A 13561-nucleotide genomic window follows, 5' to 3' on the forward strand; every position below is an offset into this window, starting at 1 on the left:
TAGTTTATATTTTAGATTAAATAGCATTTACCCTAGACTGCATATTTTGTCTCAGAAACTCATCTGCCTCTGCTGGCCGTGTGTCAATCCCCTTTCTCCGTGATGAAATTTCATCTCTCCTGGAACTCTTTGGTGAGCAGAAGCTTCTGGTCTCTGGCCAAATGAACAAGGCTTGGACTCTCTGCTCCTCATCCTGCACCCAGCCCTGATTTCCAAACACAACATTCTTTTCCTGATAGCCTGTTGTACCCCATCGTGTCTCTCCCCACACTCATTCAGAGGTTTTAACTCCTTCTCATACTCCAGGGTGCAGATGAGATGGCCTCCCACTTAAAGTGGATTTCCAATTTTCAGAAGCCATTATTCAGTTCCACGTGCACACATCCTCACAACTTTGCGTGTCTATTATAATAAAGTAACAGAGCACTCCTGTGAAGCCAAGTCCAGGTCTGCTGCCTCTATATGCTGGAGGGTTCGAAATCAATTAAATTCTAGTATCTAATTGGGAGTTTGCAGGTTTGGAGTCCACAAGTGGTCCACATATCACTGAGATGACCCAGAAACGAGGATGGATATATATGTTTACATGTATGTGATAACACAGGCACTCGAGGCCTGAAAATAAATGAGTTTTTGTTGAGACAAAAGGAACAAATCACAGACTGGGGGCTGCTCCTGAAAATACAAGGTGGTAAAAGTATCATAAACTTGGACCCATGTCAAGGTTCCATGTGACTAGAAACAGTCCCCAAAATCCGGGCAAAGAAGAATATCAACTTATGAGAAGGCCTATTCCTGTGACCTCTCTAGGAAAAAGAGTTTGACTCTAACACTCAGTTGACTATGCCTCATCGAGGTCTCTATCTATACTTTATCTCCAGCTCCTTCCTCAAGATGGTGAGTACATTTATGGAGTATGCTGAAGTTCATGCTCTGGAAGGCGAATTTGATTCATGTTACGCCACAAACTGAAATAAGTAAGTAAAATAGAGAATAGCAGTGGGCTCTGAGTCTAAGCCTCGCTCCTAACAGTGAAGCCGGCAACCTCAACTTCAGCTTCACCTGGGATTCTGCAGCACTGCACTCTTGGGATCGACCCCAAACTTACTGAATCAGAATCTGCATTTTTATCAAGACCTTCATTCAGAAAGCCTTGCTGATCATCTGTAACCCAGGTAGGGGAGGCTACAGGTCACTTCTGGCACACATTTCAGCCCCTAGAATATGGCTCTATGAGGCAATGATTTTATCTTTATCTCCACCCTAGTAAGCCCTCAATAGATATGTCTGGAGTGAATAAACGGGTATTCCTGAGACTCTTGTCCTCCATGGTCTGTATGCCCTGGACTGCCCACTTCTGGCTTCGAGAACTATGTTTCTGTTTCTTAAACTTTGCTTACTAGTTGCCAGCTTCTTCTAAGTCTAGCCTCTAAGTGCTAATGTTTTTAGGCTAACCTCAAGATTAGCAGCATTTTATAGCCTGGATATGAAATTGGGGGCAAACCTCTGCTTTTGCCTTTGCCCTGTGCATTGTAAAACCGCCATTACTAGCAAGAATCACTTCCGGTTTGCTATCAGAAGCTCAAAATGCAGAGCCAGGACACAATCTGTTTAGCATTTTTCAAATTTCCCCCGGACAGAGCCGTGACCCAGCCTGTGTAACACTATTGAACTTCCTCCAGCCAGCTAACTCCAATCTTGACAGTGACTGCTTTGTCTCAAATATCAGTGAAAACAGAATATAAAATAGACTTTCTTGCTTCCTCAGTTACACTTTTCAAAGTAGAGTGGATATGTCTCTTTTTAGCCCGACTTAGCTTTACTGCAGCCAATCATAAAACAAAACAAAAACAATATCGAAAGGGAGGCTGGGAATGGGAAAAGTGACAAACATTCAGGGCAACTTTAACGGTGGTTTCACCTTCTTTATTTAATGCGCAGGGTGCGTGGGAATCTCGAAAACAGGACAGTCATTACCTTCAGCTCAGCCTTCTCTACTGCCCTACCTACTGGATGAGAGGCCCCTTTACCTAATCTTCTGTCCAGTCTGGAGTTCAGCCACCCCCTGTACTGGCCAGCCTGACCCCCTGAAGGCCCACTTCCTGTATCCCTGACACCCCTCACACAGGCTAGTCACCTTCACATACTGTCCCCTCCCAGGGATAAGCACTCATTCACCATCACCCTCATGTCACATTCCATCTAAAGGTGTCTCTACTTTCCCATTTGTCCCCAACTAGGAGGCATGATAACCCAATAGAAAAAGTGTGGACTTTGGTGTAAGATAGCAGTGATTTAAAATCCCAGCTCTGACTCCTGATTGTCTAACGACTTTCAGTAACTCATTGAAAATTGTTATAACTCCAGTTCATCTTGTGCAGAATGGAAATAATAGGATATACCACATTGAGTTGTTCTTCAGGTTTAAAACGTTAGCTCATGTAAGATACACAGGACAGGCTGGGTACAGTGGCTCACACCTGTCATCCCAGCACTTTGGGAGGCCGAGGCGGGCAGATCACCTGAGGTCAAGAGTTGGGGACCAGCCTGGCCAACAGAGCGTAACCTTGACTCTGCTAAAAATGTAAAAGTTAGCCAGTCATGGTAGCGGGTGCCTGTAGTCCCAGCTACTCAGAAGGCTAAGGCACAAGAATTACTTGAAGCTGGAAGGCAGAGGTTGCAATGAACAAAGATCGTGACTCCTCTGCACTCCAGCCTAGGACACAGAGAGGAAATTTGTCTCAAAAACAAAGCAGGTAGGATGTCCATTCCAGAGTATTTGCATAAAGCAAAACAAAACAAAGATACACAGGACAATGGTTAATACCCGGTAACTTTTCCCACTCTATTCGCCATGCCATCACAAACCAAAAATAAAATTCTAAGCCCCCCGCCCAGATATCTGAATGGACTGGATCCCTCCTGTTAGCCAAGAGCATTCTGGAGTTAACCCGAAAATATAGTTAGACCATGACGGAAGAGGGGATCGAACATGACTCCTTACACCCCTCCAGTATTAACAACACCACAGATGTTAAGTCCTATAAGAAACAGACCTTAAGTCCTACAAGAAACCTTTCTGATCTGTTTTCTCTGAAGCCTCCTATCTGGAGGCTTCATCTGCATGATAAAACCTTGGTCTCCACAACCCTTTACAGAAACCTAGACAGTCCTTTTTACTAATAAGAACTCTTTCAATCAATTGTCAATCAGAAAATTTTTTAATTCACCTATGTCCTGAAAGTCCCCCCTCCATCCAACCAATGTAAATCTTACATGTAATGATTGATGTATTATGTCTCCCTAAAGTGTACAAAAGTGAGCTGTACCCCAACCACCTTGGGCACATGCTGTCAGACCTCCTGAGGCTGTGTTAGGGGTGTGTCCTTAATGTTACCAAAATAAACTTTCTACATTGACTGGGACCTGTATCAATTACTTTGGGGTTCCTGAGGAGTCTACAAATCAGGCCAGCCTAGAGCAGAGATGAGAGGATTCTGGGAGCACACATCACCTCATATGTGAGATTAGACCCAACCTTTTATCTCTCCAACTGTCACAGAAACACACAAACACAAGACATCTTAAAAACCAGTGAGTGGAATTTGAAAGCCTAGAAGGAAAAATGTATTATAAAGAAAAAAGACACTGATTTTTGAGGCATTGGCAAACTGAGCTCCGACTCTGACAAGCTGTGTGACCTCAGGCAACTCACCTGAGCTTTCTGAGCTCCTGTTTTCTCATCTTTAGAATGGGGATAGTCATGGCTCCATGCAGAGCAGGCTGTGGGATTAAATAAATGTGTTAAAACATCAAAAACAAGATTCACTCCTGGAAATAAATAAGTAAGAGTCTGTCATCTCTGTTTTCTTTTCCAAAAGGGTCAGGGACTATCAACACAGAGGAGGCGACATCACAGTCTGCTCCTCAAGCAGAGACAGCGACTCCTGAGCCGTCAGCACAGGAGTGATCACTTGAGCTATTCATTATAAATATTCCACCACAATGTCATTTTAATGCTCCCAAAAGAGCACCTGTTATCTATGCCACAAATTGGATGCTCTGTGGCATAAATCATCAAGATGCACTTCCCAGGTGTCTTAAATGAAGGAACGCCATTCCAACCAATAAAGTAAATATTAAACAAAACAAAAACAGACAAAGCACAGAAACACCCCATGCTGTGACTTTAATAGTTGATCAATTGCAGATCAAGAGCTTTAATTTCTCCTTAGCTTTGGGTTGACAGCAGGCACCAAGTTCCCATTCTTTTAGAGATGATTACTTTGCTGAAAAACAAACGATCCATTCATCAGACCTTGGCCAACAAATACGTTAAAACCTGAGACACTCCTAGAGACATATCCAGATAATGAACAGCACCATAACATGACCAAATGACCCACACACAACAGAATTGTACGGTGACCATCATCCCACCACATTGCTGTGTTGTGTGACTGACTCTGGTTTCTCTGACGAGATCATTATTTGAAATTATAGGACTTGTGTCTTCCAGGATCCAGCCCCAGCCTAGGTATCAGGTAAAAGTTTGCTTAATGAATTTTCTAGGACAAAAAAGTGGTGAGTAAACCAATGTCTGCCTCTCCTGCAGGCCTGGGATCCACCATTAATGTTCCTTTGCTGACCATCATGTGAAGGTTACAAATCTCTAAGTCTACCAGGCCCTGCTAATTACCACTTTCTCTTTGAGGCCTCCCCTAATATCCGACAGAATAACTTGCTGAAGCAGCATCTCTCTCTGGGGTAAATACCTGGGGTTCATCATCTCAAGCCATGAAAATTGAGAACACAGACATATGTGGATGGGCTAAGGAGCCGTAAGTTTAGTAGGTAGAAGAAAGGAGAAAGAATAGCAGCTCCTGGCTAGAGAGAGGTGTCTAAAAAAGGGAAAGGCGGTAGATGGCTGCAGATTTTATAGGAAAGCTTGGAAAGGCAGTGTCTGATTTATCTAGGGCTCACGGATTGGTTTGACCAAGGGTGACATTTACATAGCACGTGAGGAAGATTGGTCACCCCACACTAATCTTACTACGAAACTGAGTTTTCCGCTTGGTCAGCACCTTCTTATTGACTCCTTACTGTACATGTGGCTGGCAAAAAGAGAAGATGGAGCCACCATTTTGAACATGCCTAGTCCCAGGTAGTCTATTCCTATGGGCACAACTGTTGACATTCACCTGTGCAAGCATCCAGCTCACTTGTTTAGGTCTGCAGCCCAATTTTACAGGCTGCTCTTTGTTAGAAAAGAAAATGATCTAGGGGCTGCTTTTCAATAAAAGGAAAACCTTACCAAGGACTTCCGTACCTTCACTATCGGCCTAAGGATTTTCTTTTTAACTCCTATATCATTGCTAATAATTATAATGATAACAATAATAACCTATATTACCTCCAGTCCCACCTAGAGCTTTTTCTGGATCACACCCATTCCATCTGACAGCATCTGTATCCTCAGCTGTTGATGATGGAGACACTGCCACCTTCCAGTGCTGGGAGAGGATGGGAGTACATGGAGATACCACGTCCACTGGAGTCAAACAAACCAGACTGGAACCATGACTCTGCCAGGTAAGAGCTGTCTGGCCTTCAGCAAGTGATTTAACTTCTCCATAAAATGGGATAATAAAATGTATCTCATAAGCTATTCATTCATTCTACAGATATTTATGGAGCACCTTATTTTCCAGACACTGATCTAGGCACTGGGAGTTCTGCCATGAGCAGAACAGACACTATTCCTGATCCTATTCTGGTGAGGTGCAGAGAGGTAGCCTCTCTGAAAGTTGGTAGTCTCAACAAATAAACACTTATTTCATTTGTAATGCCCAGAACTATGTTTTCACATAATACTTGCTCCATAAATAATGAGAAAATAAATTAAGTAATTGCTTCTAAATTAGCCAAAGCCAGATGCAGCATACTTTAAGCAACATGATTATTTTCTCCTCCTAATGAGGTGTAATTCAGTTCAATTGTCATGGCATGTGTCTTCACAGAGTCAAACCTACTGGTTTGGGGAATACCGCAAGGAATAGGTCAGATTCTGCTGGAATGGGAGGAAAGTGAGATGTAAACAAATAAATATAAAAACCATGGAATAGGCACATGAAACGTAGACCAATGTACAAGGCTATACAGAGAAAGAGTGAATGTTCAGGTTAGAAGTGGCCTCCCTGAAGAGGTCACATCTAAGCAGTCTGGGGTAGTAGGGCAGGGAAGTGTCATTATTAGACATTCAGCTATACCCTACTCATCTGATACACACTTATTGAATGGCTGTGTGTGTCCAATCCCATGCTGGCTTCCAAAGGTCAAATTTAAGGCTCTGCCCTGGAGCAGATCTTTTCCAGAGGAGCTGGTGAGGGGCTCTGTGGTGCTCAGAGATTGGTGTACCCTGAAGTAGTCAGGGAGGGCCCCTTGGAAGAGGAGCACGTGAATCCTAAAGAGAGAGCAGCATTGAAGCAAAGTAAGAGGAGACACGCCCTCAAATGCGGGCCACATTTCCTGCATTTCCTCTTCTGGCATTTTTCTCTTAGGCATGACTTCTTCAAACATGAACTATCACCCTCTATGGAAGAATAGAGCCAAAGAGAAAAATCACCACTGAGAACAATTACTTTTGACTTCAAAGGGCATCTCAGCGGCCTTCAGAGCAGGATATCACTTCACACTGGACAGAAAACAGACGCCCGACAACCTGGTCTGTGGTCACTGGGGGAGGGGGTTACACAAGAGGGCAGACCCCAAACTTCCCCAACAAAGAGAAGCTGTGGGAGGCCCTGTGTGGCCCTAGAGCTGGTGGGAGGCAGAGGTGTTGGTGGTTCCTGGCTCTCCTTGTCTGAGTCTATGAATTACAAGCTGCCTGATCACCACCAACAGTTGGCGCTGAGCTAAGCAAGTGAGCACCCTGGGCCTAGGCTCAATCAAGTTCAGCTGTTTTCTGTCTGTCTCTACTGGACAAAGTCCTTTCCATTCACAAGAGCCAGGCAGAAGGAGCGATAGATCGAGGATCAAAATTGCAAGACAGAACATTGAATAGCCCTAACCTCCTCCAGAGTCCTTATATTTTTCACCTCTGTCCTCATTGTTTCTGTCAGGTGTCACTAATAAAATCTTGATGCACACATTATCAACAATAGAGTGAAATTCAGCAGCTGACAGTCTTGTGAGCCTCTGTGCTGGCAGGAGAAACGGAAGGAGGCTGGGCTGGTACGGGGAATGTCCTCTAATGTCTGGCCCTATGGGAATGACATTCACCAAAGGGGTACACGGAGTGGGTTAAAAGGACCTGAGACCTGCAGAAAAGGAAAAACCAGATGTCCATCCCTCTCCTCCTGGAGCATCTTTGCGCCAATTCTTCAAATGCCTTCAATTACTCTCCAACTTTGGGCAACCCGCACTTGGTCACATGAAGGGAAATCACTTGATCATTGTTATGGGCTGAATTGTGTCCTCAAAATTAATAGATTGAAGCTGTAATCCCCAGGACGTCAGAAGGTGGATCTTGAAGGCCCTTGGAGATGGGGGCTTCAAAGAGGTGATTAAGTCAAACAAAAGTTATTTGTGTAGGACCAAATCCAATCTGACTGGTGTCCTTATAAGGAGACTAGGACATAGATACTCACAGATCAAGGGTCTACCATGTAAGGACACAGGGAGAAACCAGCCACCTGCCACCAAGAAGAGAGGCCTCAAAAGAAACCCACCCTGCTGACACCTTGATCTCACACTTCCAGCCTCCAAGACTGTCAGAGGCATTTGAATAGGACCTGGGTAAAATGAGGCTGAAACCTACTGGGCTGCATTCCTAGGAGGTTAGGCATTCTTAGTCACTGGATGAGCTAGGAAGTCAGCTTAAGATACAGGTCAGGAAAACCTTGCTGATAAAATAGCACGTGGTGAAGAAGCCGGCAAAATCTCACCAAAACCAAGATGGCAATGAAAGTGACTTCTGTCGTCCTCATTGCTCATTATATGCTAATTATAATGCATTAGCATGCTAAAAGACACTCCCACCCGAGTCATGACAGTTTACAAATGCCTTGGTAATGTCAGGAAGTTACCCTCTATGGTCTAAAAAGGGAGAGGAACCCTCAGGTCTGGGAATTGCCCACCCTTTTCCTGGAAAACTCATGAATAACCCACCCCTCGTTTAGCATACCGTCAAGAAATAACCATAAAAATAGCCAACCAACAACCCTCGCTGCTTCTCTGCCTAAGAGATAGCCATTCTTTTATTCCTTTGCTTTTTTTCTTTGAGACAAGAGTCTCACTCTGTTGCCAAGGCTGGAGTGTGCAGTGGTGCTATCTCAGCTCACTGATACCTCCGTCTCATGGGTTCAAGCGATTCTCATCCCTCAGCCTCCCAAGTAGCTGGGACTACAAGCACCTGCCACCACACCTGGCTAATTTTTGTATTTTTAGTAGAGATGGGGTTTCATTATATTTGTCAGGGTGGTCTCAAATTTCTGACCTCAGGTGATCCACCTCCCTTAGCCTCCCAAAGTGCTGGGATTATAGGCGTGATCTACCGCGCCCAGCTTATTTCTTAATTTAATTTCACTTTATGGACGTGCCCCAAATTATTTCTTCTATGCGATCCAACAACCCCTTTCCAGTAACAGGACTATGAGAAAATACGTCTGTTGTTTAAGCCACTCACTCTACAGTCCTTTGAGATGGCAGCCTGAGCTGAGTAAGACAGTCTACAGTTACATCTGACATAAACAGCTTGAAACATGGCACACTCAGACTGACAAGCAGTGTGCCAACCTGGAAAGGAGCAAGCCCGCACACGTACACACACAAACACACATGACATGTTCACTCACCCCACTGGTGGTTGACATAATGGACTATTTGAGACTTCCAAATGTCCAGTCCTCTGTTTTGAAAAAAGGAAATCCTTTTTCAATAGCTTTGGATGGTGGGATCGCAGAACTTTCCTTTTTAAAATGTCATTTGCCATTCTGATGAGTTAGTTAAAAAAAATTTTTTTTTAAACATAGAAAATATTTGCTCACTTTGAGCTAAGTGGTCAAATTGCCCATTTGAGGCAACGGCTGTTGTAGCTGTCAACCAGGAACTTTGTCCTTCAGGGCACAGGGGAGTCCCATAGAAACAGCACAGACACAGAGCCACGTTTGCTATCACTGAGCTCAGCTGTCTGAGAGTTCAGGACATGTGTGACATCTGTGGTCCTGCTAGGACAATTCCCCACATCCCTCTGTAACCTGATTCCTTTGTCATACTGAAGAGTTCCAGCCGGGAGGAAAGGGACTAATTGAAGGCCCAAGGTTTCCATTCCTTCAGGGAGGAAACTCATTTCATGGCTTTCTTCAACTTGCATGTACTGTCAGCCAACTGAGTGTGGGGCACCAGGGTGGTTGCAGAAAATACGGAAACTTGAAGAAACAAATACCCCACTGGCAACATTATTACAAATCACTTCCCCAAAATAACAAGATCTGGGTGGGGCAAAAGTGACCATTCCTTCCAGGCAATCCTAAAATGTAATATTCCCTGCACTAACACAGCAGCTTACTCTGTAATGATGGGTTCATGTTTTCTCCTAACTTAGCCCACAATACTCTGGCCTTTATTTCCTGCCTCTTTGTTGCTAAGTAGTTAATTCTGACGGAGCATGTGGGACGCGAAACACACAAGTGCACCAGCACACACAGGCACACACCTACCTAAGCTAATTTCCCCACAGTGGCTGCAGTCTCAGGTATCTCCACCACCCCTCCTTTTCTTCAATTGCCACAAAGCATCTAGTTGAGTACTTGACATTTCCTTTGAATTAAGGCTGGACGTTAAGTGGACATTTTCCCTTAGATGGATGTCTATTTAACCCCTCCCTGTAGCTGATAATGCCAGAGGATGGAATTTCACCTATTCCTTTCACATGCACACACACTGCTTGAAATTTGCCAGCAGGTCCCCAATAAAGAAATAGCCCTGATTGCTCATTAAAAGCAGGAGAGAAAGCAATTAAAATACGAAAGGCAGAGCAAAGCTTACCACTCCGAAGTTGAAAGTTGAGCAAGCGTTGTGGAAGGCGGGGGAGGAGCTCTGGAGCAGCTGGGAGGAGAGAGGATTGAGCTCTGTAGTCAGTGAAGTCAGTAAAACCGCAAGTGCAATAGGCACAGCCTTCCTGGCCCTGGAGGAGAAGGAGAGTGGGCAGCACGGCCATAGCAGGCCTGGTGCTAAGCATTCAGTGTTTCCATTTAATTTTAATTCCAATTATATTCATTGTGCTCATTGAAATGAGCTAGACAGAAAGCTGTATTTTTTTCTAAATTTTCCTCCGTTCTTTTTTCTTTATAAAGCTAACATTCCACTTGACAGAGCCAGCTTCGTGCGTATGTGTGCAGGCAAACAGAGGCCACACTTAGAAGGGCCCCACGTGGGGTTTAATGTTCTATTGCTGTCTTGTGAGAAATACAAATAAAATCCTAAGCTTCCCCAACCAACTTCATGGACTCCCTTTCAGCCAATGCGACCCCAGAAAAACCTTAAAAACTGAATTCCTGGCCATATGGGCTAGGAGGTCGGACAGGCCTCATTAGGCCCTCTCCCTGGCTAACCACCATTAGGCTTTGTTTCCTAAGGGTTAACCAGAAACCGCCCGTATGGAAAGACTTGTTCCAGTTTTGATTTCAACCAGTCTTGTGACTGCCCCTCCCTTTTGTGGTTTTGTTACAGTCTCACCAATGCCCCACAATATAGCAGTCTGTCATAGGCTAAAGTATCACCGGAAGTCCTTTGTCTCACGATGGATGAACGTAAGGAGTGTAGACACCAAGGGTGAGGTTGGAGCAAAAGTTTAATAAGCGAAAGAGAGAACACTCTCTGCTGCAGAGAGGGGTCCAGAAGAAGAGCTGCGTTTCACAGTTGAATACAGAGGCTTTTATAAGAAATAGATGAGGGCTGGGCATCTCATTTGCATAAGGTGTGGATTTCTGGTAGCTCCACCCCTATCCTCCTAGTGCGCATGTGGGGCCTAAGCTTGAGTTAGTTCATACTGCTTTGTTCCCCTTACTGTGTGTCAGGGGACAGAATTTTCCATCACAGCATGTCTGGGCAAGTCTCCTGTGTAGCCTTTCTTATCTATGCAGCTGTAGGCATGTCCTTGGTAAGCCCTTCTGTGCAAGTTTCCTTAGCTGTGCCTGCACACTATTCTTTTGTCTGAAAGAACTCAACTGAGGACCCACCCTGCCAGCCTGACAGGTTTCTTCCCTCCTCCCCTCTCAGTTTCAACACAGCAACCACCTGGTATTCCTTCCTGATAAGAGACCAACAGAGTGGTTCTGGCCAATCAATGGAGACTGAGCAGTGAGTGTTTTCATTTCCTCTGATTCTCTTTTTGACACCAGAAGGTCAAAAACTCCATTCTTCTATCATATTAGTGCCACTATTTTTTTGAACATGGAACCCGTGAAGAATAAAGCTCAATTTCCCAGATGCATATCTGTCCTTTCATTAATATTCATAGATCTTCCTATAACCTGTTGAATATGTGTGTTTGACCACCCCATTCAGCATGAATTCCAGTCTAATTCTTTTCACCCTCGTAGGGCCTGTTTCTGGCTTCTGACTGATAACTAGGCTTCCCAGACGGTGAGAACAGCCACCCTGCAGGTGCAATACTTTACAAGAAATAAAGCTCTCCTTTCCAAATTTAGGAACCTCGTCATTCTTGAGTTTACACTTGAAATTAATTTTTGAACAAGGAACTCTACATTTCCATCTTGTGCTGGGCCCAACAAATTGTTGGCAAAGTTTCTTTGTTTGGCCAAACTTTGGTCAGGCTCCTGGACCTTCTCCTAGGCTCATCTGTGCCCTTGGCAGATTTTGCAAGGGGCCCAGAAAAATGAGGTTAGCCAGAATCCCCACTCTTGATATCTGATCACCCTCTGTTTCTAATCAGGTTCCTCACCGTCTGCCATTCCCCATCTGGTGTCTGATCGCCTGGCCTGTCTTCAGCAAGAATCTTGTTAGGTCAGTTTAGCCAGAAATTCCTCCCCTTATCTCTGATGTTTCCTCTTAGTAATTTTCCAGCCACTGGCCCCAACCCTGCACCTTGGCTATTAGATTTGACTTGTCCATACATGTTTTAACTTGAGTCCAATCTCTCTCCCTGACTGCAAAACCCCATTACAGTGGTCCATATGCCTATTGGCATGATCCTGAGTAAAGTCTGCCTTACCAAGTTAACAAGTACCTTTGCTGTTTTTTTTTAACCTTATGTAGCCACTCCTGCTTTTAGAATAAATTATTGTCCAACCCAGGTTTAATCCCTTCCAAACCCTATTCCAGAACCCTGGAGAGGGCAACTTTCCTTCCCCACAGCTCCCTCTCAGCCCTGCATTGTCTGTTCTGTCCTCTGGTCTGTTCAGCAGATCTGTTGGTATCACTTTGAGAGAGGAGGAAGGAAGAAACCAGTCAGGCAGGCAGTTATGGTAGGTCCTCAGTTGAATTATTTCAAACAGAAGAATAGCCTGAAGGCACAGATAAGGGAACTTGCTAAGACAGGCCCATGGCTGCACAGATAAGAAAGGTGGCAAAAGTGAGTTGCTCAGACATGCTGGCAATGGAAAATTATGTCCCCTGACATATGTGCAGTAAGGAGAACAAAGGAATATGGAGTAACTCAAGCTAAGCCCACATATGCAGTAGGAGGACAAGGAGGAGCTACTAGAAATTTTGTCTTTTGCAAATGAGACACCCAGCCCTCATCAGTTTCATTCAACTGTAAAAATGGCAACCCTCCTCTGGGTCCCCACTGCACAGCTGGGTCCCCACTGATTAAATGGAAAATTTTAATCAGCAAAAAGTTAATCTCCTTGTGCTGATTAAACTTTGGCTTAAACTTTACCCTTGGTGTCCACATGCCTCTACTTTCTTGGTCCATCAGACAAAGGACTCGGTACTACGTCCAGCAACGAGAGACTGCTATATTGTGGTGCACTGACGAGACTGTAACAGCTTGCCCATAGGATCAGGGTTAATTTGAAAGAAGATCCAAGATTGACTATAAATTAAAATAAGAATCTTGGAGAGCATTTCCTGGGAGAATTTTCGGTTGGCCTGAATTATTTGTAGGGAAGTGATTCTCCCTTCAAATTGTTCTGCTCCTGGGTAAGAAGCAGAGAACTACTATCACCATAGAACAATTGTACCAAGCAATGAAATTCATCTGAGGTGTTAATTAGCTCAATATTTATCTCATCTAATATGCAAATTAAGACACTGTGGTCTCATTAGTGTCATCTGTGTTTCCTTTAAGCAAAACAAAATCTCTTGCCAATGCAAGAAAAAGAAAAAAAATTAGTATTTCTCTTTGAAGCTAATGAGAGTGTGATTTGGCTCTTCCTTTGTTATGAGGTAGCAAGTTAGGAAAAACATGCTTTAAATATGCAAAGTATGGCCTGACCTCATCTATGAGAGGCAAGATCACACCTTTGATGATGTGTGGTTATTAGGCTATCTGCATCGCAACTGTCCAAAGAACCAGGTCTACGGAGCAGGTGGG

The 13561-nt window shown here is 44.2% G+C and overlaps 1 protein-coding gene across 10 annotated transcripts in view; it reads right to left on the bottom strand.

The window, feature by feature from the left end:
* LOC128930325 (uncharacterized) overlaps positions 1–13278 on the bottom strand; it is a 117684-nt gene extending 104406 nt beyond the window's left edge. For 7 of the 10 annotated variants that reach the window (XR_008478253.2, XR_013530472.1, XR_013530474.1 and 4 more), the window contains exons 1-2: positions 10048–10077; positions 3716–3783 (exon numbers count right to left, since the gene is read on the bottom strand). Coding sequence is in view for 1 of the 10 variants with exons in the window: in XM_078358211.1 (XP_078214337.1) it covers positions 3716–3783; positions 10048–10240 (261 nt within the window). In the remaining 9 variants the exon portion in view is untranslated. Of the gene's footprint in view, positions 1–3715; positions 3784–10047 lie in introns of all 10 variants that reach the window. The other 3 variants (XR_013530476.1, XR_008478254.2, XM_078358211.1) reach the window with 2 other exon arrangements.
* Between the last annotated feature and the right edge of the window lie 283 nt (positions 13279–13561).

The sequence above is a fragment of the Callithrix jacchus genome, chromosome 20, assembly GCF_049354715.1.
Source record: "Callithrix jacchus isolate 240 chromosome 20, calJac240_pri, whole genome shotgun sequence".
Lineage (NCBI taxonomy): Eukaryota > Metazoa > Chordata > Mammalia > Primates > Cebidae > Callithrix > Callithrix jacchus.